The 27,450-nt window shown below is 31.1% G+C and overlaps 6 protein-coding genes across 6 annotated transcripts; 1 reads left to right on the top strand and 5 right to left on the bottom strand.

Moving 5' to 3' along the window:
• Positions 1-240: 240 nt before the first annotated feature.
• Positions 241-1,887, bottom strand: PGO_071870 (RNA-binding protein; the record flags this gene model as incomplete). The annotated part of the gene is made up of 2 exons (XM_028687060.1): positions 241-967; positions 1,157-1,887. The coding sequence occupies 2 exons, from the start codon at positions 1,885-1,887 to the stop codon at positions 241-243; spliced, it is 1,458 nt and encodes a 485-aa protein (XP_028542861.1).
• A 2,204-nt stretch (positions 1,888-4,091) lies between these two features.
• Positions 4,092-5,624, top strand: PGO_071860 (inosine-5'-monophosphate dehydrogenase; the record flags this gene model as incomplete). Its single annotated transcript, XM_028687059.1, has 1 exon — positions 4,092-5,624. The coding sequence occupies one exon, from the start codon at positions 4,092-4,094 to the stop codon at positions 5,622-5,624; it is 1,533 nt and encodes a 510-aa protein (XP_028542860.1).
• Positions 5,625-7,796: 2,172 nt separating this feature from the next.
• On the bottom strand, positions 7,797-9,515 carry PGO_071850 (hypothetical protein, conserved; the record flags this gene model as incomplete). The annotated part of the gene is made up of 1 exon (XM_028687058.1): positions 7,797-9,515. The coding sequence occupies one exon, from the start codon at positions 9,513-9,515 to the stop codon at positions 7,797-7,799; it is 1,719 nt and encodes a 572-aa protein (XP_028542859.1).
• Positions 9,516-12,087: 2,572 nt separating this feature from the next.
• PGO_071840 (hypothetical protein, conserved) lies at positions 12,088-15,948 on the bottom strand (the record flags this gene model as incomplete). Its single annotated transcript, XM_028687057.1, has 1 exon — positions 12,088-15,948. The coding sequence occupies one exon, from the start codon at positions 15,946-15,948 to the stop codon at positions 12,088-12,090; it is 3,861 nt and encodes a 1,286-aa protein (XP_028542858.1).
• Positions 15,949-17,119: 1,171 nt separating this feature from the next.
• Positions 17,120-18,631, bottom strand: PGO_071830 (ADP-ribosylation factor-like protein; the record flags this gene model as incomplete). The annotated part of the gene is made up of 5 exons (XM_028687056.1): positions 17,120-17,231; positions 17,400-17,547; positions 17,825-17,900; positions 18,109-18,185; positions 18,469-18,631. The coding sequence occupies 5 exons, from the start codon at positions 18,629-18,631 to the stop codon at positions 17,120-17,122; spliced, it is 576 nt and encodes a 191-aa protein (XP_028542857.1).
• A 2,607-nt stretch (positions 18,632-21,238) lies between these two features.
• PGO_071820 (hypothetical protein, conserved) lies at positions 21,239-26,362 on the bottom strand (the record flags this gene model as incomplete). The annotated part of the gene is made up of 1 exon (XM_028687055.1): positions 21,239-26,362. The coding sequence occupies one exon, from the start codon at positions 26,360-26,362 to the stop codon at positions 21,239-21,241; it is 5,124 nt and encodes a 1,707-aa protein (XP_028542856.1).
• Between the last annotated feature and the right edge of the window lie 1,088 nt (positions 26,363-27,450).

The raw sequence follows: 27,450 nt of genomic DNA, 5'->3' as shown, positions 1-27,450 counted from the left end.
AATTAAAAATGCTAAATTATAACATGCGCTTAAAGCAGTTTTTTTTTTTTTTTTTTTTTCCCCCTCTTTTTATAAATCCATGCACAGGTATATGCACAGGTATATGCACAGGTATATGCATAGGTATATGAATACATATATACATACATATATACATACATATATATACCCGTTTGCACGTTCATATAAACCTTTTTAAGAACCTACTTTCCATGAATTCAAAAAAGAATGCTTATATTGTTAAAAAAAAAATTTTCTAAAATCATCATTTGTCAGTTGCGTGGGGCCACCACCCTCGCCTGTGTCATCTACCCGCTTCTCCGTTAGTGTGTTTGGATTGTTTGATTTGTTTAAATTTATTCTTTTTTTTTCAAGTGGATAGTTGTTCCTAGCGTTATTGTTAAAGTAGTGATTATTTCCGTTTGGATTACTTTTTTTTGTCTTTTCGATTCCTTGATTATCTGGTTGACCATCCGATTGATCTCCTTCCCCATTTTTACTTCTCCTTTCTCCATCTTGACAAAACTTGGACACCAAAATACTTCTACCATCAATAATGGAATCATTAAGAATCAATGCAGAAGTAGCATCATTTGCATTCTTAAACGTAATAAAAGCGAACCCTCTATTCCTCTTAATATTGTTTTCTGATACCTTTTTGCTGAGATATATTTTCTCAATTTCTCCTATCTGTTTAAATAGCTTTTCCAACTTATATTTTCTGGTGTTATAATGTAAATTTTTCACAACAATAGTGGAACTATTTTCCTCTTTTTTTTTTTCTTCCTGAGCCTGTTTATTTTTCTCTTTGTTCGCTTTTATTTTTTCTACATTTGGTATTATTTTTTTCTTTATTATCGGTATGCAATAGTCCAAGCTGAACTGTAGATCTTCTAGAATCCCTTCCTTTATGGATTCAACACAAGACACTACATCTTCGTTGTTCATAAGTTCTATGTAACCGTGCCTGCACAGTGAGACGAATTTATGTACATATATATATGTGCGTGTGTGTGTTAAAATTATTGGGGGAAAAAATGTTTTGGGAACGATAACTATGAAGAAAAATAAAACAAGATTATAATGTAACACGAAAAAAAAAAAACTCTCACAAGAGTCTCTCCACTTTTGTGATCTAATATAAGATGATTCCTACGTTGGCGGATTTTCTCCAAGGAGACGAATGTCAAGTGGAGCAATTGAATGGTTACAAAGAAAATTTGAAATTTCCTGTTTTATTCGTACATTATCTATTCCCATATCACATTTAATGAATTTAATAAAAACTTTTTTTTCCTCATATATACTTTTCTTCGATTTGCAAATGGCAACATAAAGACTAACATCTTTTATCATAAATTTTTTGTAATTATCTACATTACTATCTTGTAATGTACTAAAAAATATATATGCATTTTCTTTATTATCAAATTCTATGTAAGCAAAAGTTTTGGATTTCCCTGACGAATCATATACTATTCTTGTATCTACGTATCCATTAGCATTTGAAAAAAAAAGAACTAAATCGTTTTTTGTTATTTCTTCGGTTAAATTTTTCACAAATAATTTATTTTCTTCTAACGATGTTATATTGTTTAATAGTTTACTTTTGTTTTCCATATGTTCAATTAAATAATGTTTGTTTTTCTGTACCTTTTTGTTCCTATCACTGCAAACGCTATCGCCATCATCATCATTATCACCATCACTATGTGTGCCATATCTTTCACTTTGTGTTTTTTCATTTTTTTGGGTGTCTTCTTCCCCTAATGGCTCATCAGCATTATCTTCATCCAAAATGTTTAATGAATTTGCACAATTATCTTCATCATATTTCTCCACCTTTTCTATTTTTCTTCTTTTCGCCTCTAATTCAGTTTCTGACATAATATATATTCTTCTCTATTTGGTGCAACGGGAAGAAGGGGTTGGTGTGGTGGGATATGAGCTTTGTAATCTTTTTTAGAGCTTTTTCCTTTTCTTCTTCGTTTTTTTCCTCGTTTTTTTCCTCGTTTTTTTCTTCGTTTTTTTCCTCGTTTTTTTCCTCGTTTTTTTCCTCGTTTTTTTCTTCGTTTTTTTCTTCGCTTTTTTCTTCGTTTTTTTCTTCGCCTTTTTCTTCTTTTTCTTCTTTTTCTTCTTCTGTTTTTTTTTTTTTTTTTTTCATGTGTCGCATTGTGCCATACACCATGCCTCTCTATCTGTACTCTCTACCTATTCTGCATTTTTTCTCTCTTCTTTTTTCGATCATCAAAATTAGGGAAACTTTAACAAAGTGGGAAATTTAGCTGATTAGAAAAAAAAAAAAAAAAAAAGAAGAAAAAAAAAAGGTAAAAAATATCCACACAACCCATAAGCACTATGACGTTAACAATACTGTAAATGGCCATGCATTGGGTTTTGAAAAAAAAAAAAAAAAAAGAAAAAGAAAAAGAAAAAGAAAAAGAAAAACAAATATATATGCACAATACATATGCAACATAAGCCTTACATTACAGGAATATAGCACCACTACATGTATTTTCTTTTTTGCATCTTTTTTTTATCTTGTGGATTGTGTTCAAACATCAAATGGGTACTACTCCTTATCGTGGTGGGGTCACCATTACTACAGTAGGCTCACTCATCAGCGTACGCAATCTTTCACCTGCTCTTCCACTAAAAGTGCTATTTTTCACACATGCATGTATTTATTATGTGATCATATATATGTGCATGTTTTTACACCAAATGTATGACTATCTTTTCTCCATTCTACATATGGGGAAAATTTGAGAAATTTTTTTTTCTTTCCATTTGATAGAGGTGTACCTGTATTTTTCCATTTGATAAATGTGTATCCATTTTTTTCCTTTTTTTTTTTTTTTTTTTTTTTTTTTTTTGCACCTTCTTTTCACACTGTCATATTATTACCTATACGTGGCTTATCAAAAAATAATTTTTAGTAAATTCGTTTTTATTTCTCCAGTGCATGAATCCAAAAAAACTGCGCAGCTGATGTTGAAGCAGATACATCAAAATGGTGATACCACACATGTATGTGCACATGCATATATATATATATATATATTTCTTAGCATCAAGTAGCTACATGGTAATGTAAGAAAAAAATTAATTTAAAGTCCCACGCATGAAGTAAAGCGAACTCTTAGCTGAAACGGGTCCCTATATCTATTGCATCTGGTTCAAATAAAAGTCCTTTTCTCCAAACAGTACGAGCGAATATACCCTTATATAATATATGCCCATATGTATATATAAATTATTTGTGCTAACATTTTTTGCAAACGTTGAATGATAATTCCTCCCAGGATGTTGTAAAAAAAAAAAAAAAAAAAAAAAAAAAAAAACATCACTACATTTTCTTTGCATTTAAAAAGTTGCTACAGGAGGAGAAGCAGCTGTTTTTTTTTTTTTTTTTTTTTTTTTCTCTCCTTTTTAAAAAATTCACAAAATCGGTAATATAGAAACTCCATTTTGAAAATTCCATTTTTTATCCATATAACTACATTCTTTTATGACATTCTACTATTTGTAAAACAAAGAAAAAAAAAAAAAAAAAAAAAACGGAAAGGAGAAAAATAACAAGAGGAAAAGATCGATTGTGGATTGGGGGGGGGAGATGTCTCACGTATCCCCAAATATCTACAAAAAAAAAAAAAAAAAAAAAAGAAGATATACTTCACTCCCACTTCATGTTTTTTTTTTTTTTTTTTTTTTTTTTTTTTTTTTAAACTTTAATTAATCATTTAATTCATTAAAAAAAAGAAAAAAAAGGGTAGCAGAGCTGTTCATAAATTAGAGGATAGCACTCATAAAAAAGTCTTTCCCTAAAAAAATTTAAACTATTTATTTTTTTTACATTTGTTTGTATTTTTTTTATATATTTTTATTTTTTGAGAATTCTCCATAAATGACAGCTCCCACACTCATTTGAAGCTTGTGTAATCAGAACTACTGGCATAACGTGTACGTAATTGTATCTATATATATGTATACGCTGATATTATACAAGCATTTTGTACAAGCATTTTGCACACACATATTGTACGCACAGCAAAAACTGTGGTAAGTGCTTGGGACAGAAATTAGACATGGCGAACGGGTGGTCAGCAGAGAAAATTTTTGGGGACGTGACGTCCTACACATATGATGATATTATATGCCTTCCAAGGTACATAGACTTTCCGTTAAGTGAAATTGATTTGTGTAGTAATTTGACAGAATATATTTCTCTTAAGACACCAATTATATCATCTCCAATGGATACAGTGACAGAACACAAGATGTCGATTTCTCTAGCTCTTTGTGGAGGTTTAGGAATAATACACAATAACATGAGCATTGAGAATCAAATTGAAGAAGTTAAAAAAGTGAAACGGTTTGAAAACGGGTTCATATTTGATCCGTATACATTTTCCCCTGAACACACAGTGGCAGATGTAATAGAAACGAAAAATAAAGTTGGATATAAATCATATCCTATAACGGTAGATGGAAAAGTGGGTTCTAAATTAGTTGGGATCATTACAGGGGTCGATTATCTCTATTTAACAGATAAAAGTAAACAAATAAAAGATATAATGACAACAGATGTAGTCACAGGAAATTATCCAATAAATTTGTCAGATGCAAACAAAGTACTATGTGAAGAAAAAAAAAGTGTTCTTCCTATTGTTAATAATAACTATGAATTAATAGCTCTTGTATGTAGAAATGACATGCATAAAAATAAAATATTTCCACATGCATCTAAAAGTCAAAATAAGCAGCTAATTGTAGGTGCATCAATTTCAACTAGAGAACATGATTTAGAAAGAGCTAATCAACTAATTAAAAACATGATAGATGTTATCTGCATCGATTCTTCACAAGGGAATAGTATATACCAAATTGAAACCATTAAAAAAATTAAAGAAGCACATCCACACTTACCAATTATTGGTGGAAATGTTGTTACTTGTGATCAAGCCAAAAATTTAATTGATGCAGGTGCAGATGTACTTCGGATTGGAATGGGAAGTGGTTCTATTTGCACTACCCAAGATGTATGTGCTGTAGGAAGGGCTCAAGGGACAGCTGTCTATCATGTAAGTAATTATGCACATACAAGAAATATTAAAACTATAGCTGATGGAGGAATAAAAAATTCAGGCAATATTGTCAAAGCATTGTCCTTAGGTGCTGACTTTGTTATGCTAGGAAATTTATTAGCTGCCACAGAAGAAAGTTGTAGTGATTATTATTTTGAAAATAATGTTCGTTTAAAAATTTATCGAGGAATGGGTAGTATGGAAGCTATGTATAACAAAGGGTTTAATTCTAAGGGACGTTATCTGGTAGAAGAAAGAAAAAATGAAGGAAATTGTGATCACAATGAAGAAATAAAAGTATCTCAAGGGGTTTCAGCTAGCTTAGTCGACAAAGGATCTGTTTTTAATTTGATTCCACATTTAGTAAAAGCTGTTAAGCATGGATTTCAAAGTATGGGGATTAGAAACATACCCGAACTTCACTCCAACCTATATACTGGAGAACTCAAGTTTGATGTAAGATCCTTTAACACTATCAAGGAGGGAAGAATAAGTGATAACCTCATATTCACTAATAAAAAATTTACCCCATGAACCAATGCACTTCGAGTTGAGGTTATAATGTGGCTACTACAGAAATGAGTATTCGTTTTTAGGGACAGAAAAATGAATGCGCCCACAAGGAGAAATGTACCATGTGCAAGCTAAAGACACTTTTGTGTGTATGTGTGTGTTGCATAGACTGCACATGGATGTACATATACATACACACAAAAGTTTTTTTTTTTGTCCATTTTATGCTCACGTGACTTCTACATCATAGACAGCTATTTTTTTTTTTTTTTTTTCACCATCACCCCCCTGCCCCTGCGGATACCCCATTGCTTAATCCTATTACACGAACAACGAATCAGGAAATAACAAAAAAAAAAAAAAAGTAAAAAATAAAAAAAAAAAAAAAAAAAAAGTAAAAAATAAAGAATAAAAAAGAAAAAAATAAAAATAATTAATTGTAACCACCTTAATTAGATAATGTTACACATTTATAATACAAAATTGTTACAGTATATAACGTCACACATTATAGTTTTTCTTCCTCTTTGAATGAATTTTTTTTTTTTTTTCCATTTTGGCAACATTTTATATGACCCTGTTCATAAATTACAAACATGAATACATACATATTTAGATCAGAATTATTATGTAAACTTAACTTTATTTTACTCAATGTTAGAAGGTTGGCTATAGGTTATATCCCTCCTATTTTGGAGAGTACAGCATAATATTATCAGCGTATGTGTAATGGTCCTCCAATGTTACCTTTCAGGTGAGAGAGGTGAATAAATATGCCATTTTGCTTACTTTTAAAATAAAAATAAATAAGTGAATAAGCAACTAAATAGAAAGGAAGCTTCCCATTTCCTGCTCGTACATGAAAAACGTTATAGCAGACAGAGATGTCAGAACTAACGGGACTTGGCACAGTTCTGCAAACTTATATGATGCCACCAATGTGGTAAACCAAAATGGCCTAAAGAAATTTATTCCTGTTTTCATGTTCATTTCCCTTTTGATGTTTTCACTTACGAATGAGAAATGAGGATTTTCTTTTTCTTTTTCTTTTTTTTTTTGTTGTTGCCTTTTTCATCCGCCTTTCAAATTCTACACGTTACGTGAAACACTGACATGGGATTAGATTTTGAAGGAGAATGCATTTTATTAAAATGTTAAAAAAATGAACAAAAATAAAAAAAAGGACGAACAATACAAAATTTCCTTAAAAATGATTGCGAATGGAAATAATTCTAGCTTAAATCACAATGCAAAACAGTTTAGCCATTTTTGAGGTATCCACGGGGGGAAAGAATGTGTAAAAAGGGGAAAAAAAAAAATAAGAAAATAAGGTAATCGAAAAGAAGGTAATAGAAAATAAGGTAATCGAAAAGAAGGTAATCGAAAAGAAGGTAATCGAAAAGAAGGTAATCGAAAAGAAGGTAATCGAAAAGAAAAGTATAATAGGAACTGTGCAGCTACGGCTGTCATAATAACAACAAAAATTCGAAAATACCGTAACAACAGCTGATGCTGCAAACAATGGTGCGAAAAAAAAAATAAGGTAGTAAAATGAAGTAATAAAATTAAATGAGTAAAAAAAATAACAAATGGGTAATAGTAGACAACGCTTCACAACACACAACAACGTATTAAAAATAAACTTGTGTCTTTTAATCTATTTTCGATGCCAAAGGGAAGCATATCACTAATACCTCCACATGTGTGTAGCGACATATATATATATATATTTTTTCGTACGCATACTCGTACAGTGAGAAAAACATATGGGGAATTGGCTGTGGCATGACTAAATGGGGCGCACCTAAAAAAAAAAAAAAAAAAAAAAAAAAAACGAAAGAAGAAAAGGGAGGCTACTAATGAGTCTTCCCCAATTGGCACACGCAAATGAGGCAAAATTTTCCAAAATTGAAAAATTATGAGCACCCAAGCGAAATGGCTAGATTCACGAAAAAAAAAAAAAAAAAAAAAAAAAAAATGCACACGCGAAGTGGCTAGATTCATGAAAAAAAAAAAAAAAAAAAAAATGCACACGTGAAATGTTGTAAGTGACGAAGTGGAAAAATATATGTGCATGTGAAAATACACCCAAAATAAAAAGCATCAGCGTAAAGGAATTGCCTCTTCGAATAATCATTGAATCACTGAATCAATGTGTGACATGTGTGTGTGTGTTTGGGGTAGGAGTCATACCTAGCTGCTGCCCTGCCCTGCGTAACGTTCCGCATGTTCATGGTTCACCTGCACCATTTTCTGCACCCAAAGGTTTACATAGCTGAGTAACTTGCCATAATACAATTCGTCATACTTGTAATACAAGGAATTGGAAGGAAAGAACATGGAGGAATGTTCGCACTTTTCCTTCTCAGCATTTTTATCAAAGTGCTTCATGACAGTTTTGTCAATGTGATCATACATCAAATTGATATTTTTTTTATTTATGAAAATAATTTTTTTCAATGTATGATTATCTATAAACATGTTAAAAAGGGACCATACTTTTTTAAAAAAGGTAGGGACATTTATTATATAAATTCTGTATAAAACATCTGTATAGAATTCGTTAAAAATGTTAATAATTTTTTTTATGCAATCGACACTGATCATGTTATTTAATTCAAATTTTTGGCAATCCACAACTACAACAAGTTGTAAAATAGATTCGTCAAATTTTTTTTTGTTTCTCACATCCATTTTTCCATTTCCACTATGGTAGCTACTATGACCATCATTCGTTGCACTATTTTCTTCATAACATATTCTATGATCAATGCTGTTCATGCACATATCAACATGATAAACGAGAAGTAGAAACAATTCATCCTCTTGCATATTTAATTTTTCTTGTATTTTTATATAAAGAATTGGTCTACATTTCAAATCAAATCCACACCTGAAAATATTAGTTTTCATTAAAATGTCTTTAATATACAATGGATTAATAAAAGCATTGTTTCGATCCCCTGTGCAATTATTCGGGTTGATATTACTCTTGGATATGTTTTCTTCCTTCTGTTTAGATTTTTCCATCGAATTTTTTCCATTTTTTATTTTCCACTCATTCTTATTAAAAATTGAAACTGTCATTTGTCTCCATAAAATAAATTTAATAATTTTATTGTATGTTTTTAACAAGTTGTAATCATAAGTATCCAAAAAACGTAGAATGGTTATATCACTAAGAAAATATAAATCACTGTAAAAAATGCTAATTTTTTTCTTTTCATCACTTTGTTCATTATTTGTGAAAAAATTCCCCAGCCAATTAACGCTACTTTTTATTTCGTTGTATGTGTCTTCAATTTTGTTTCCTAACACTGCACTCAATTCGTTGTTTAGCAAATCATACGCCTTCTTGCTTTTGTCTTTATGTTTTGCGTTCTTATCAGTTGGTGTTCCAGTTACAGTTCCAGTTACAGTTCCAGTTACAGTTTCTTCGCCACCCCCCTCTTCTTCTTCTTCTTCTACTTCTTCTTCTCCATTCATTTTTGAATTATCACAGTCTGATGCACCCACAGATGTCCTACTTGTACCCATTTCTACTTCTTTCGAATTGTTTGAGCCACACACTGCGACCATTTTGTTCTTATAATTTTTATATGCTATGGAATACAACTCCTTCTTTATTTTCATAAAAATATCTGTGTGTTCTTTTTTTCTATTATTCAGAGCTATGTTGTTATATTTCACATTATTTCCATCCAAAAATCCTACATTCCCATTTTTAATATAAAAATAATCATGCCTCTGTGCTATATCAGCTCCGATATATTTGTACTTTTCTTCCTCCTTGATTAACCCCATGTCATAATCCAAAAAATTGTCCAAATTCGTCTTGTTCTTCCCTTCGCTTACAGCCGTTTCATCGTTGTTGTTATTGTCAATGGATATGAAGCTTTCTGCATCACTCATTTTGGGGACACGCAAAGGATGTCGGAGTGTAGCTGACCGAGTGGGAATGGGAAAACTTTATGAGGATGGTGAAAAAATCGAAATAAAAAATGTACATTCGGAGGAAATAAATGCACATTGAAGGAACTACTTATATGTTCAGACTAAAATATTCTTCACCAAATTATTTCTTACATAAAAAATTCCTTCTTGCAATAGCTCTCCCCCCACCCAAAAAAAAAAAAAAAAAATCATATATATATGTTATGAATTAGTACTACCTAATTTTGAGCACCCTTTGTAAGGCATGTTAAAATAGTTCTCCTCACTCAAGTGTGAAATTAATTCATGTAATTTGCACAATCCAATCATCCACTTTTCTGTATTTCCCTTCTTCTCCGTTGTTCTACGTCTCTACTTCTTCGTTGTTCTACTTCACTACGTCTCTGATGCTCTACTTTTCCAATTTTTTTTATTTTATTTTTATGAATACTACTTAAAATTTGTGAGACAAGTAAGCTAGAAAAAATGCCTTGAGTCAACAATACAAGTTTCTGTTTTCTCTACTCATATGTCTTTTTAAGGAATGACAAAGTTATGGCTCACCATATATATATATATATATATATATATATATATATGTATATATATATGTATGTATATTTTTTTTTTTTTTTTTTTTTTTGTGCTCATAACACGCAGCAAGTGCTAAGTGGAGAATAATGTGCTGCTAGCACGGGGAAAAAAAGAAAAAAAAAAATTAAAAAATGTTTATAAATTCTTAGCAGCATTTGCTAAGGAAGAGACCAAATTCGTCCATTTTTTGAGTGAACATTACAATTTTCGCAACGTTCGGCAGTTTATTTCACAATTTGTTGAAGTTTGCTAAAGTTTGTTGATGTATGTCCAAGTTTTTCGAAGATTTCCGCGATTTCACACCTTTTGGTGTTTTTTTTTTTTTTTTTTTTTTTTCTTTCCTTTTTTTCTTTTTTTTTATTTCTTTACATTTCTTCCTTTTCCCTTTTTTTTCTCCCCCCTTGTGTGTTTGTTCAAAAATTAAGGAGAATTCTGAACAAGTGTACATAAGACGAAAAGGGCGTTAAAAAAAAATAAAAATAAAAAAAATACATGTACATGTGCATGTACATATGTATACAATACATATACATACATATACATACATATACATATACATACATATACATACATGCATCATACACATATGTATACACACATAAAAGTAAAATAAAGTGGAGTAAAGCAAAACAAAAAAAAGAAAAAAGGACGAAGCAGAATAAAGCAAAAAAAAAAAAAAAAAATAAATAAATAAAAAATAAGGAACAACCGAACGAACGTTAATTCTCGAGTTTGTGTTTTTTTTTGGGAGCCCCTATGCACACTCAATTATTTTATCAATCGCATAACATTTCTTTCTTTACACACTTACAAAATTGAGGAAAAAAAAAAAAAGCAGAGTCCACATTGCTTCCCCTTCCCTCCCTCGTGTTGTGAACCAATTTTGTGAAAATATTTTTATATTTCTCACTCTCTTAACACCTTTGTGTAATTAGAAAGTCCAAAAAGTAATAACAACTCGAATTACACATCGGTGGTAGAAAACATTAAAAAGGAGGAAACCTGATGATACACCTTTTTTTTTTTTTTTTTATTATTTTTTTTTTTTTTCACGCAACTCTGTCACACACCCCTTTGTTATGCATTTTTTTTTTTTTTTTTTTTTTTTGTGCATTTTCAAATGTTTATGTGTCTCCATATAACATAACGTTTCCTAAATATAGTTCATTCCCGAAGTACTGAATCTTACCACCATGGATATGACTTTTGCTACCCCTCGATGTGCTTAGTATATTATTAACATTACGTGTGAATTACACATGGCATCGTACGATATGTTTCCAGTTAGCAATCTTCACTCGATTATGTCAGTAGAGGAGGATCATACAGGGAGGAAAAAAGAAAATGCAAAAGTGAGAATACAATAAAGAAAAAAAAAAAAAAAAAAAAAAAAAAAAAAAAAAAAGGACAGTAGTGGACAGAAAAATAATAGATCTTCAGTTTTAAGTTCGCTTCAACCCCTACACCTGTGTGATCTGTTGTACCTTTAAAAGAATTCAAATGTTTCTATGAAAACAAGTCAGACTTGTTAGCAAACACGATTGTATTTCTAGGAATTTGCACACAAATAATACATACATACAAACATACACACAAACATGAATACAAACATACACACAAACATGCATACAAACATACACAAACATGAATACAAACATACACACAAACATGCATACAAACATACACAAACATGCATACAAAAAAAAAAAAAAAATTCACATACAGAGTAGCACATATTTCCCATGTGCATGCATGCCGATTTAGCATGTGCAAAAAATCACTGTCGACGTTGTACTTTTGTGAAAATTGAAAACAAAATCAAGATGTAAAAAAAAAAAAAAAAAAAAAAAAAAAAAAAAAAACTATGGCGTGAAAAAAAAAAGAGTGACTATTGTTGCTTCAGACAAATTGGGAGGAACGGATCTCCTTCTTCACTCTTCATCTGCGATTCTTACAATTATTCAGTTGACTGAAAATTGCGTCTAATGAAATGCCATATGTTTTCATCAGTAATGTCAGAAAAATGCGAAAAAAAACTCTTAAAAATATTAACACCTGTAGGATATTCGCTACTATTATGAACAACACGCCCTTGAATATGTATTATATGCTTAAATATGAGGATTAACATGCGCATAATATATTTATTATATAACTTCTTCTCAACCAGCTGATGTGACAAATACAAAAATTCCTTCATTTGTTTTCCATATATGTAACTACTATGATAGTAATGAGAATGCGTATTCATTTTTGAAAAAAATATTTCTGCATTGAACAGGATAAAATGGACAATATGCAAATTTAAATGTTCCATATTTTCCTTATAATGTGCTAAAAAGGTCTTTATGAATAAACGAATATCTCGAAAATTATACATGTAGTTATTCACGTATCGGTATGCTTTACTTAACTTGTGCATGTTATGCACGTCTTCATTTTTTGCCACGTTATGCACGTCTTCATTTTTTTCCACGTTATGCATGTCTTCATTTTTTTCCACGTTATGCATGTCTTCATTTTTTGTCGCATTATTCACTCCTCCCTTTTCTCTCATGTTTGGAGAGAGGGCCACCTCGGATGTGTGGTCTCCATTCTCTCGCACGTGTTGATTAATTTGCTTCATGTGCTGTTGTTGCTGAACGAAAAGCACCTTCTTATATATAGAATAAAAAAAGAACTCGATAAAGCTATATACATGCTCATTTTGCTTCTCCTCGATGAGGTTCAAAATATTTAAAATATAAGTGTGAGGATGTGTACTGAAATGTCGAATGTCGTACTTGGAGAGGGTCTCTAGGATTTGCTTCATACGTTCTGTTAACACTTTAAAAACATCATAATTTTCACATTTTAAATTTGTCAAATTGGAAACTTTAATAAAAAAAACGATGTCATAAATATTTTCCAAATTTAAGGAATTAACAAAATGATGAAGTAAGAAAAAGAATTTTTTCCATACTTCAATCAAATCAATTTCGAAAAAGGACAAATATTTAAATGCCTTAATAACAATGTATATATCTTCATACAGGTAATATGAATATTGATCTATGAATGAAAAGATATTCGTCTCAACCAAGTCATACGCTATTTCCGATACCATGCGTAAAGCATCTGCATTTTTATAGAATAAAAGACTCAGAAGGTAAATATTGTAAATAAACTTTAGCAAATGCACGTTACGAAAGTTTACAAATATGTGGATGTCGTGCGTGAAATCATACAGAAATTGTTCATCTTTGAATACTTCTCTGCTTATGAGGTACTTTTGCTTGAATGATGAAATTTCCTCCTTGCGTTTCAATAGATTCAAAAGGGTATCCTCAGTTGCGCTGCTTAAGCTGCTTACACTGCTTAGGCCACTTTCACCATTTTCACCACTTCCATCACTTTCACCACTTTCACCACTTCCATCACTTTCACCACTTTCACCACTTTCACCACTTTCACCACTTCCATCACTTTCGCCACTTTCACCACTTTCACCACTTTCACCACTTCCATCACTTTCACCACTTTCACCACTTCCACCTCTTACACGACGCAGAGTGTAGCGTCTGCCACGAAAGACATTCCTGTGATAATCTCGAATAAGGATGGATTTCCTATAGCCAAATGTGAAAAAGGAGAGAATCTGATTTATTTGAAAATCTTTTAGCAAACTTTTCTCCTGCAAGAGCTCCTGCTTGCACCGAGTCATGAGAATAGAGTATTTGCTTCCTGTGAGGAATTTTTCTGAATTAAAAAAAATACTTAATAAATCTTCCACCCGGAATAAGGAAAAATTGTTTGTAAACAAGATCATTAACTTGTTTACAATTTCTTCGTTATGATTAAATTTACAAATCATTAGGTAATTAAAAAAATGAAATAAAAAATTTAGATTTTTTTTTTTTTCTTGAATGTATTGGTTTTCCAAATATGCCATATAATTTTCTTTATTCTTTTTTTGTTCTTTTGTTTTGGAATCGTAAAAAAGTATGTTACAAATGTCTTTATTTTTCTGACAACTTTTATTTCCTACTTTTTCTATTACCATATTTATGTCTTTTTCGAAATGTGCAAAAATGTAGCTGAACATATGGTTATTTACATACTTATGTTTAACAAGTATAGGTATAAGTAATTTGAAATGTACAAATTTGAACTTTGAAAATTCAACTTTGTCTCTTTTTAATGTTGAAAAAATGTGACTCATAATGGATATGTTTATTTTATTATGTATACTACTGTTATAATATGTGTATTCATTCAGATAAGCCAGTAGTACAACTAGCGAATCGATATTAAACATATGCAACGATTTTGACAATATCAAGAATAGTAAGTTGTAGATATTCAAATTAACATAAAATAATTTCAACCTGTTCATATATTTTAATAAAAAAATAATGTTATTACTGTTTAATGTAATAATCCTTTCATTATCTGCTCGTCTGAATTCCTCCTTTCCGAATACATATAGATAATATTTTAACACATGTTCCAACGTATCAGTTATATGTGAAAATCTTCTATCATACAGATATTCCAGCATGTTTACATTTTTAAATCTGTATATATACATAAACATGTACATAATATTTATTATCTTTACTGATTTACTTTCTTTAAATATTTCCAGCAATGAACTTACACTTTTGCATTTTCTAATCATGTCGTTTACTTTTTTTGCCTCTTCGTCTACTTGGAACATGTCTATGAATTTTTTTTTTATCAATCTATCCACAGTTTTCTCATTCGATCCACATCTCTTTATTCCTTCTTCCACGTGTTTCTCAAAATCATTTTCAAATACATTACTCAGCTCACCTTTGCTCTCCTTAACTTGCGTAACTTCCCCATTCTTATTACTTTCATAGAATTCCTTCTCAATGTTTCTCACAGATTCGTTTATGTAGCTATCTCTTTCAAGGTGAAATTCTTCCCTTATGTTCCTCAAAAAGTGCACGCTTTCTAAATCATCCGTGTTCATATCAGTCTTTTCCTCACTTCCTTCCACAGCATCATCCGCACGAACGCCCACCTCACCAATCGCACCACCACCCACCTCACCAATCGCAGCGTTAGTCCTCTTCTTACTCTGCTCCTCCATTTCACCACCTCTCGGATGTAGGTCTTCTCTGCCAAAGTACTTATCCCTACGACCTTTGTAAAATGTTCTGGGGAAATTATTCTGATAACTGTTCAGAAAATCATTCATCATGTTCACATCTACATGTTCAACTAACCTTTCTTCATCTTCATTTAATGAAAATTTATCCTTATATTTTATCTCCTCTTGCAGGTATTTTTTTTTTTTTAAAACTCGATCATAATCATAGCTGTATTCCATTGTCATTTTTCTCTTCTCTCCATTTGCCATGTTTTGATCTCCTGACCCAGTGTTGAGATCACCTGAACATGACTCGTCTTCCTTCTCTGTTTCATCTTCAGTCTTGCATTTAACCAGGTTTGATAAACTTCTAGGATCTTTTTCATAATTACAGAAATTGATTTCTAGGAGATCCTTTTCGCTTAATGCATCCATTTCGTCTTCCTTTCTTTTTTCTTCTTCCTCTAGTTGTTTTTGTTCTTCATCAGGTTCATTAAATATCTTATCTAACTCTTTAAATAATTTTTCATAATTTTCATTTTCTTTATCTTTCTTTTTTTTTCTCGCATACTTCCTGCTCCACTTGCTCTTCCCCTTGTCTCTAACCACGTTAGCAAAAGTTGTATTTATGTAACCATGTTGTCTCTTCTTCATTCGACAATCTTGAATCTGCAAAAGAAACGCTAGTACAAACATTGCGTAGAAAGCTAGTTTCCACATTTTCCCCACGTGCTGCTTAAGTCCCCTCTCTGCCTCTTCTCCTTTCCCTTAGCTGCACCTACAAGCAACCACGTCAGTAATCTGAACAAACTAATGAAAAAACCTCGACACGTGTTAAGGCGTATACACGTATTCCTCCTCCCTTTCTGTATACCTACACACACACACACACACATTTCTCACCCCTCTCAAAATAATCGACTATTCAATGAAGTATAAACATCTCATCTCAGTACATTCTTCACAGGGTGCGTGCCAAGAAAAATAAGGATCAAAAAAGCCTCGCACAGAAAAAAAAGGCACAAGAAAAGCTGGAATAGAAAAAATGACAAAAAAAAAAGGCTGGAACGGAAAAAAAAGAAACTTGCTAAATGTTATGTATCTATGTCCATTTTGCTAAACAGCGAAATGTCAACTTGTTCCACTAGAGTGCTCCTTTTTTTTTTTTTTTTTTTTTTTTTATTAAAGTATTGCCATTTCGAGAACTCTTTCACCTGAACAGTTCAGGTGAAAAAGAATTGCTACTTATTTTGGAATGAATAAATAATAATAAAAAAAAAAAAAAAAAAAAAAAAAAAAGAGTTGGCATAACCTTTTTTACACAAACGCTGAGACGAGACCAAAATATATAACATTCCTATAGTGTCATTATTGTATTCCTAAGGGAATCACAATTTTACCCTAAAATAACATTGTGATGAAATGGAGTTTTTCTGTTAATACGGATGTTAGCATATTGTTTTAGCAACTATACTACATTTCTTCCATTGCACATGGTTTTTCCTTGTATTTTCTTTTTCTTTTACACTTTTTTATTTTGGTGGGTGCAGCGGGGGAAAGGAGAAAAATTTTTACAAAAATGAAAGGGGATGTGTTACTTTGCAATGTCAGGCAGTTTCAAATAAGAACAATAAAATGGTAATGTAAAAGGAACAACAAATGAGAGAAAAAAAAAAGAAAAGAAAAAAAAAAAGGAAAAAAATAGAAAAAAAAAAGGAAAAAAAAAAGAAAAAAAATTATGTGCTATTTGGGGAGAAGTGTGCGTGTAGGATATATGAAGCGGAAAGGTATATATATATATAAAAAGAAAAAAAAAAAAAAAAAAACTAATTTGAAGATATAGAAACATAGTAGCGGATAAGGGTAACTAGGGTGGAAAATGAATGAGAATTTATTTCATAAAACATAAATTCCTTTTCCTCTTGTTCATCAATTGGTTGAAGAGCCAATTCATTGCAGGATCTACGCCATGTCCGGTCTTCGAAGAGCATTCTGCCAAATGACTTTTTTAAACAAAAAAATGAAAGTGAAAAAAGATGGACAAAGAAAAAAAAAAAAAAAAAAAAAAAAAATTGTTGGAATTGGTGAGTGAACACAAGTGTAATATTCCTTTAGAGTGGTCACCACGCCTCTTCGTACCCTTTTTTTTTTTTTTTTTTTGTATGTATTACCAATTCCTATCAACAATGTGATCAATTTTGAGTTCCCCTCTAACATGTTGCAGTAACATACATCCTTTCTTGTCTTGTTTACTAGCCACAACTAGGAAATCATCAATATGGTTGTAGTCCTGTAGTACCTTATAGAATCCCTTTTTTGCTATGTAGAAAAGAAAAAGTTGCACAGAATTATAAGTAAAAACAAAGAGAAGGAATATTTGGGGATACATTTTTCAAATGGGTTACTTCTATCCATATGATATGGTATTCACTCCTGCATCTCCCCTCTCCATTTCCCTCTCCATACTACATTACTTCCAAATTTTTAAACTCTAAAATGGGGGAATTTTTTTTTTTTTTTTTTCTCATTTTCTCGATGTTGTATTTTTCTGCTTCCTCTATTTTCTTGTTCTCTTTTCTTCCTTTTCTCTTAATACCTATTTTTAACCTCCCATGATCCGACAAATCCATGCAATAAATAACTGCGTCAATGTCTAGCCTGTTAATGGACTCCTGTGTGTGCAGGAAAAAAATGAACAAAATGGAGAAAAAGAATAAATCGTGGCAATGTCAGGGCAGACTCGCATGTTGACAGTCTGACCACTGCCAATCGATTGCCAACTGATGGAGTGAAGATGATTTATTTTATTAGTTAATTTTTTATTAGTTCATTATTTATTATTTCATTATTTTATTTTTTTTTATTTTTTTTTCATGTTACATCGTCCTCTATGCTGTAACGCGAGTCCCATATGATAATGGAAAATTCTTCGAAATCGATTTTCTCCAGGAGAAGACCTATTGAGACATGACAAAGAAATTATATATAAAAGGGAAATCTGACAAGTTATGTGTGTATGTGTAATTTTTTTTTTTTTTTTTTTTTTTTTTTATGGCACTAAAATGATAAACTTGTCTTAACAGTATTTTCAAAACATATCTTTGCAGTGTTTTCACAAATATCGTACAGATCCAAAATTTGTCAAAAAAAAAAAAAAACCTTGGGACTGAAAATGCTTCCACAGAAGATATAAACTCTCTACACACTACCACTACCACTATCACTCAGAAGTAAACTTACCTTCAGTAGGTTTCACCTTCAAAAATCGATTATGCAAGAGGTACTTGACAAATGTAGTTTTCCCACTTTGAGCAGGACCACAAATTCTTATTTGAAATGTTATCTGTTTACCCAAAAACTTGTTGCAACAATCTCGAAAAAATGTTACCATAGCATTACCCATTATAAAATGTGCATTCGCAAGTTGACAGATGGTGGGATTAATAAGATTCGTTCGTTCGTATCTACTAACTGTAGGTGTGTCTTGCCAAGGGAATGTTATATGATCTAAGAGTGGGTATGTCTGCCTATCCGTACAGTGCATATCCTGTTTTCACCTGGTTAAATGTGTATGTATTCGCTTGTGTAGCGCTTGCTTTTTCTTCTGTACTGGTAATGTATGAACATGTTTCATTCATGAAAGTTAATTGAACTTCCCTGTATGTACACTGATTTGTCGTTGATCGAGTGTAACTCTCTTTTTGTTTTCTTTTTTTTCTATAAATTTTTTTGTTGAATCACTTGGATCCCAAATTTTCAGTTCCCCTAGGTCCCTCACATGCCTACCTCTAATCTCATTATTCTTATTATTATTATGGTTTATTTATTATTTGCCCTTGTTAGTGCAGTTTTGATTCAGTTTTGATTCAGTTTTGATTCAGTTTTGATTCAGTTTTGATTCAGTTTTGATTCAGTTTTGATGTAGTTTTGATGCAGTTTTGATGCAGTTTTGATGCAGTTTTGATGCAGTTGTTATTGCATTTATTATTATTCTTTTTTACCTGGGCACGAACTATTTGCTAAAACAGAAGGAAAAAAAAAAAAAAAACTAGTGCATTTCACTTTTATGAAGCAAAAGAACTACATGTCTAAATGTTAATCATGTGTGACTAATTTCTGTTGTCTATAAAATGTTGAAAACAACAGCATGAACTGATCACTTCAAATGCATAATGGAGGGGAAAAAAAAAAAAAAAAAAAAAAGCACACACATGTATGTAAATATTCATGTATGTATTTATGTGCGTATGTACACACATGCACAGTTCGCAACTGATCTAAACAGTTTTGTAAAAATGAAAGAAAAAATAGACAAATCAACAAGGGCCCTGACCCAATGTTAAAAGGAAATACGCGCGACAAACGTCAAATTGATTTGCTCCATGTAAGGGTATACATCACGGAAGCATAAATTTGTTCTTATGCATATGTACATTCAGATGAACTCTGGGTAGTAAAATTAAAGTGGAGCACTGGAAAAATAGAATAGCGAAAAATGGAATAGTGAAAAATGGAAAATTGGAAAAAAGACTATTCACCCGTTAAGTAGCCCACGTGGATAAGCGATGGCAGATGCATGGATTCTTAAAACAGTTCAGCTTGTGTGCCACGTGTAGAACTCTAGGTGTTCCAGTTAAAGTGAAAATGAAAATGTGAAAACGTGAGGTGATTAAACGCTAGGTGTGGAAAAGTACCAACGTCATGCGCAGACAAAATGGCCACGTGGTTAAGTATGAGCTGGACAAACACGCATGTATATATGTGTACATGTATATATGTGGAAATATATGCCTATATGCACATGTGAATATATGCTATCGCGTTGCTGCAAGTTGACACGAACAGAAATGAAGTGTCACACGTAAAGTTTCATCTAGAGAAATAAAATTTCCTGTGGAAAAAAAAAAAAAAAAAAAACCTACAGTCATCACATTCTCTCTCTTTTTATTTCTCTGCAATGTGCAGAAGAGTGGGCTAGAAAATGATTTTCTGCAACTCTGATAGCACTTTCCACAATCGAAAAAGATCCAAGGAACACACACATCATACTTGGAAAATGTAAATTAGTTCTTTTCTCGATTGCTATAACGACATGCACGTGCAAATGGTGATTAAAAAGGGGGTGAAAATGAAATAAAAGGACTTGTAGAAAAGACAAATACAAAAAAAAAAAAAAAAAAATCACAACATGAAATGTGGAAATAAACGTTTTAGCAAAACCATTTAATGCTCGTCCTTTTTTTTTTTTTTTTTTTTTTTTTTTACCTTTTAATTTTTAGATATATTTTTTTTTTTCCTTTTTTATCTTTTAATTTTTAGTTATATATATATTTTTCTTTTTTTATCTTTTAATTTTTAGTTATATTTTTTCTTTTTTTTTTTTTTTTTTTTACCATTGAAATTATGGAAGTTTTTAATTTCCACCTTGTAAATTGTGGCGCAGGTGTGTCCAATTCTCGCAAATTTTTTGGAATTTTTTTTTTCTTTTTTCTGTTTTCTTTATAAAATAGTTATTTTTGCTACTATGTGCTAGTGGTGACCAAACTCATTTTAGAGTTAACAGAATGAAAATGTAAGTGATGAACTGGTTAGGTGTGTTCTAAAATGTGTATTGAAGCAGACAGTGTAGTAAAGGATGGATCATACAACGAATCAAACAACAAATTAGGCAAAAAATTAGATAGCAAATTAGGAAACAAATTACGCAACAAATTACGCAACAAATTACGCAACAAATTACGCAACAAATTACGCAACAAATTAGGCAAAAAATTAGATAGCAAATTAGGAAACAAATTAGGCAACAAATTAGGCAACAAATTAGGAAACAAATTCGGCAACAAATTAGGAAACAAATTAGGAAACAAATTAGACAATAAATTGAGAAACAAATTAAGAAGTGACGCACGCATAGAGGGTGATGCATGGAGGCTATAAGATTGACAACAGATAGGTTTATCATTATCATAAGCCTGGGGACATGTGCATACATGCAAAGACACACACACCCTTATAGATGCACGCGCATCAAACTTCGAATCCAGTAGCTCAAGCTGAAGAATAGATTCGTCAATTCCTCCAAGTCATGACCACATATCACGTAATTTCTTACTTTTCTTTTAAGAAGTTTCAAAGATTGCTGTTTTAAATAATCACATGCCAAATTATGGCTACCAAGAACAGTATTTCGAAAAAAAGTGATCAAAAATTTTTGCCTTTCAACTTTCAACAATTGTAGCTTATCTTTGTGCATGTCCACTCCTAAATGGAACATGATTATCTCCATTATGATTTTGTTCCAATTTTGCAATTCCATATCGGATTTACAAAAAAAAACATCCAAGAAGGTAAGCATTATATGCCTAAATGACGTGGTGTATTTTTCCTCCTTATTCAAATCGATATACAAGTGTTCACAAAAAGTTGTCAAGTTTGGCTCCTTCCTAGGGAACATTATTTTATTTTTTATCAGCATAATGATGGATGAGTAAAACATCATAGAATATTCTTCCAGGAAATATATGTACACTCTGAACAGGCATAACGACAAATTGTTCAACTTTTGCGAATAGTTCGATTGGTATAAATTGTTTTCTCCTGTTTTTATACTCGGTGTATCATTGTCATCCCATGTGTAATTTTGCATACGACTCATTTCTTTAAGTGTCTTATATTCTCTTACGGTCTCACGTGCATTAGTATGAGCATCTCGTCCATCATCTTGGCAGATGTGCATATTTTCTTCTTCCTCTTCTTCTTCTTCTTCTTCTTCTTCTTCTTCTTCCAATCCTACCCCCCAGAGGAACAACAAAATGACAAAAGAGTCGTTCAAAATTTTCATGTATACATAGTTAGAACACATTGTGTACAAATACCTGTTGCTAAAAAAATTTTTATAAAAGCTAGAAATTAGTGTACGAGGAATGTGGAATGTTCCGTCTTTTACAAGAAAAAACAAATAATGTGATATTAAGGAGGATATTACTAGAGGGAAGTATATCTTTGCACTGCTATAGTAGTAGTTCTTATCACTTTGTTTCATTTTTTCCACCATAGTGATATACTTGTGTTCTTCCTCGCGATGTTCCAGTAGTCTATACTCATCATTTGTGTATATGAAAAAGAGAAAGGTGCTTTGAATTTCTCTCATTAAATTTATATCCTTTACTATATTTAGAAAGTTCCCTGGAAGTGCTTTCACAATGTCCAAATAGACGAAGAGAGACATTATTTTTCCTTCCTCCTCCTGTACCTTCTCTCCTCCATCTACTAGCTTCAACCCCCCCACATCTGATCCTATTTCTGGATCTACTTCCTTCCCCATTTCTGGATCTACTTCCTTCCCCATTTCTGGATCTACCTCCTTCCCCATTTCTGGATCTACTTCCTTCCCCATTTCTGGATCTACTTCCTTCCCCATTTCTGTATCTACTTCCTTCCCCATTTCTGGATCTACCTCCTTCCCTATTTCTGGATCTACCTCCTTCCCTATTTCTGGATCTACTTCCTTCCCCATTTTTGAACCTACTTCCTTTCCCACTGATCCCCACTCCATCTTTTCTACATCTCGTTCATACATGTTCAAAAATTGAAGCAACACGTTCAGGGTATACTGTAAATTCACATGAAAAGTGCAAAAAAAAAGACTCATGATCCCTGCTGCCATTTCCTCAGAATCTATAGTTCTTAAAAGAGTACCATAAAAGAAGACATAATTCTTCCCTAAATGGTTAATAACAAGTTGCTTCCTCAAAAATGAACATAACAAATTTTGTTTGTCATTATTTCGAATACTTTTTGTGAATAATCGGTCGTTCTTATTACTCGTATCTACATCATCTTCTTTCTTTTTAGTAGAAAGGGTATAAAACACAATCTTAGTTAAGTTTGTTAAAGCCACAATCTCTTCCTCTTTATTCATCTGATACCCCAGCTGTTCCCACATCTTTCTTGAAATACTGAAAAAATATGGATTTATAGATGAACTAATGTAAAAGAGAAATTCAACAAGGATTGTGCATATTTTGTAACATTTTAATGTATCATTTGAGAAACATTTTAACTGATAGATAATAATTGAGCATAAAACTTCGAATGGAAATTTGAAATAATAGCCTAAGTTATTTATGTTTCCTTCCTTCACTGTTCCCTCTTGTCCTTCTAAACTATCACTCTGAGTCTTATTCTCATCGATATTACTTCCGTTTTTGTCATATTCATGCTTACCAATAGTAATATCTTGTGTATCCTTACTAAGCAGGATGATGTGTAACTTTTTCACAAATTCGGCATGCAACAAAGAATGCTTAAAATATACATATCTGTACTTGTGGATGGTTACCTCTTCCATGATGTTCATATAAATTATTCCAAAAACGTTTAGAACAATGAGATCACATTGGTTGCTTATGTTTTTACTGTGCTTCGACTGAGGAAAATGCATGTCTGCCCTCGGTTTGCATTTCATTTGAAACTTTTCATCACTCGGGAAATTTTTTCTAACAGAGGAATCACTCCCAACAGAGGAATCACTCCCGAGAAGAGAAACTCTCCCGACAGGGAATCCACGACCATCATCTCCTGATGTATGGACTGTTTCTGGAAGGTCTGTAGGTTCGATTTTCCCCTCACCCGGTGACTCTTCGCTTGACACACCAATACTGGATGATTTACTTGATATATCACACTGTAGATGACTAAAAGAATATAATTCTCGATTGAACGATAGGAATTTATTTCTTTTCCCTTGAGTGTGCTTGGCTAGCTTAAGCAGCTTAGAAATATCTGTTGCATATGCATTGAGTTTTGTTATTATGCCGTTAGGGCAATAGATGAAAATGGAAAAAAGTAGGCATTCGATAGACTTCATATATAAATAAAATTCGTCTGAGAAGGGTTTCTTTTTTTTTTTTTTCTTTTCTACATGTGCACTTTTGTCAAAATGGAATTTGTACATGATCAATAATTTTGTGTACTTTGTAAACATGTCTAACAAGATATATTTTATTCTTTTCAAAATTATTTTCATTTTTCCAGACACCTTGAGACCAGGTCTATTTTTCCAATGTGTGCATAATGAAGTGTGTATGTTTTTTTTTTTTTTTTTTTTTTTTTTTTTTTTTTTCAAATCCATTCGATCAAACTTGTCCCAGACAAAACCAAAAACATATTTGAAAAAAAAAAAATATTTTTTAATTTTCTTCTCTAAAAAAATAAAAATTGTAATAATTCTATTTATATTTTTTTCTCTCATGTGTTCTCTACAATTACTCAAAAAATTTCTATTTAGATATAGCGCCATCCTGTCATATGATTTTAAGATATGCTTTTCACTTGATTGGTTTAATGTCCCAGTTTGTACAGGATTTTGTAATTTCAACTCTTCTTCTACATCTACGACACAGCAGAAAAATAAAAAAATTTCGTTGTTAACCAAATTCGTCTTCTTTAAAATTTCATACAATATGGAGAAGAGCATGTAACATGTTTTGTCAAAATTGTGTGCATATTTCTGGTGACATCGAAACTCTGCTTCTTCTCCTCTTTCGTAATATATTTCGTTAAAGAACTTTTTATTATGTAAGTATATACATATCTGATCGATGACTTTATTAAAGCATTTGTAAAATAACATGGTTTGTTTTGGAGTATGTTCAATATTTTCATTATAATATGAAATCATAACAAGCATACTTTTCAATATATCTGTAAAGAAGAGATTCAGAAAAAGAACATCATTTTTTTGATAAATGCATTTCATTATATCACTTAAAACTTCGTTAAAAAAGGAAAGCACCCTTTTATGAGAATCTTCACTAAGGTATTGTGTTATTTTCATTGCTTTCAAAATTGTACACACAAGAACTTTTAATATATATAAATTAACATTTCTCGATTTTATTTCGTACACAAATTTACTTCTATCTTCATTTATTTTTGTGTAGTTCAAATCATCATCCCTATGTTCCTTTTGATAATATCCATTTTTCAGATAGACACTTTTGTCTTCAAAGGAACATATGAATATATGTTCAATTGAGTCCTCCTTTACATAAGTTGTTAATCTTTTTCTAGAATTCTTTTTAATCTTTTTTTGGAAAATTATATCATTTTCCGAATATTTTCCTTGCTCCTTATTTTGTTTTGTGATTTTTCCACTACATTCATCATTTGTTAATTTTTCCCATTTTCCTTCGACAGAATCAAGCAATTCCACTTGGTTTTTGATACTCCGGTAGTGGGCATTATGCTTGTCCTTGAGGTTATTCATATGATTCTCATCATCAGAGTTTTGATCTAAACTGTTCATGCAATTTTGTTCAATATGTTGACATAAATGTTCTCGGTTTCCTCTAGAGGGGTATCCTCTCTTTATAATAACCAATTCGTTTGAATATGTGTTACACTCAACTGATCCATCTAATAGCACTGCGTAGATATTATTAATTAAATTTAGACAAAAATCCAATAAGCAAAAAAGAACAGTGGTATAGTTATCCTGGTGTTCTCTCACATATCTAAACACATTTTTTATTTGTTTCCTAGAAATTCTCTTTAATTTATAATTGGAAAAAAATATGTCTACAAATTCTGAGTCAATTTCATTTTGGCCTGTAAAAATGTCAAAGCCATCTATGATTATATTGGTTAATTCGAAGAGAACGTCATAAATATTGTTTGCTTCATTTAAATGCAATTCGTGGTAAGCAGACAATAACATTTGAAATATGCTATCATTATTAAAATTAAAAGAGATACACACATCAATTATATCTAACTTGTTAATTTTTTCTATGATTTTTTTAAAAAAAGTATAATCACTTAGTGCCTCATATCTTTTAACAAATAGATTATACGAAAAAAGGAATTCATAATATTTATTTTCTTCTTTTAAATTCCTCAAAAAGGTATTTATATTTTCTATTATCTTGGAAAATATATTTTTTTCATTCTTTATATTATCAAATGTATGTAAAGTATTTTCCATTAATTTGCTTTGATCTTCTTTTTCTTCTTCTTCTTCTCCCCATTTCTTAAACTCATCAGGAATACCACTACTGTCACAACAATCCCCTATGGGAATAGCATTGTTATTCACAAATCCTTGACTACTTCTGCTATTTTCTTTGAACATGATATGCTTACATAATGTACATTGTTAAAAAAAGATTACAAATGGTTCACTAGAAATGTACACATTAAAAATAAATAAAAATGGCTTATGTTATTTTAGTATATATATTTTTAGGAATGCTTTCTTTCAATATATCCCTTTGTAAACATTAGCATTTTTTATTTATGAGTTCAACTAAATAGTTTTAGTTCAAAAACATATCCGTCGTGGCTGTATAAATGTGGTTTTGTTTTTTTTGAGAAATGGGAGAAATTGGCTTAAAAAAAAAAAAAAAATAAATAAATAAATAAAAAACGGATAAAAAGGAGGAGCAAACAAATGGTGCACAAAAAGTGTGAACGAAACAGCGAACAAAGTGAGTTGCGAAAAAAAAAAAAAAAAAAAAAAAAAAAAAAAAAAACGGAAAAGTATGAACAAGCTAGCTTTTTTCAACAAAAAAGAAATGCGTCAAATGGGACATTCCCTTGTGTATTTTCCCCCGTTCTTCAAGAATATAGAAAAAAGTAACATGCACACACATATGTACTTTGTACTTGTACGCAGTCACTACTGCAATAAGTTTATATAAGAACACAGAAAAAGGAACTCAAAAAAAAAAAAAAAAAAAAAAAAAGAGAGAAAATAAGAATTTGTTCAAGGATGTCTTAATATATGATTGTACAAAATGATGTATGAACGGTTCATAATTTTTTGTCTCAATTAAAATCTCAATCCAAACGGATATGTAATATTATACATTTTTAATAAGCCTATATGAAAAAAAAAAAAAAAAAAAAAAAAAAAACACAAAGCGTGATATATCAAAAAATAAGGTAAAATAAAATGATAAAGCCAAAAGTTTGTTACATTATACCATGTTCCTTTTGAAAAAGAACAATAGGCCTTTATTTTGTTCATTTAATTCTGTTCATTTAATTCTATTCATTTGATTTTTTTTTCGAACATATTGGAAAAAAACGGCTAAATGCAAAAATAAAATAAAATAGGGGGGGTTGAAGAATACATAATCAAATAATCTAAAAGATTTTACCAAAAAAAAAAAAAAAAAAAAAAAAAAAAGTTTGCATAGTCAATTTTTTCTTTCATTA

This window comes from Plasmodium gonderi, assembly GCF_002157705.1.
Source record: "Plasmodium gonderi DNA, contig: Chr07, whole genome shotgun sequence".
Lineage (NCBI taxonomy): Eukaryota > Apicomplexa > Aconoidasida > Haemosporida > Plasmodiidae > Plasmodium > Plasmodium gonderi.
The sequence above is the reverse complement of the archived record's forward strand: the minus strand, read 5'-3'. Positions and strand labels throughout refer to the sequence as shown.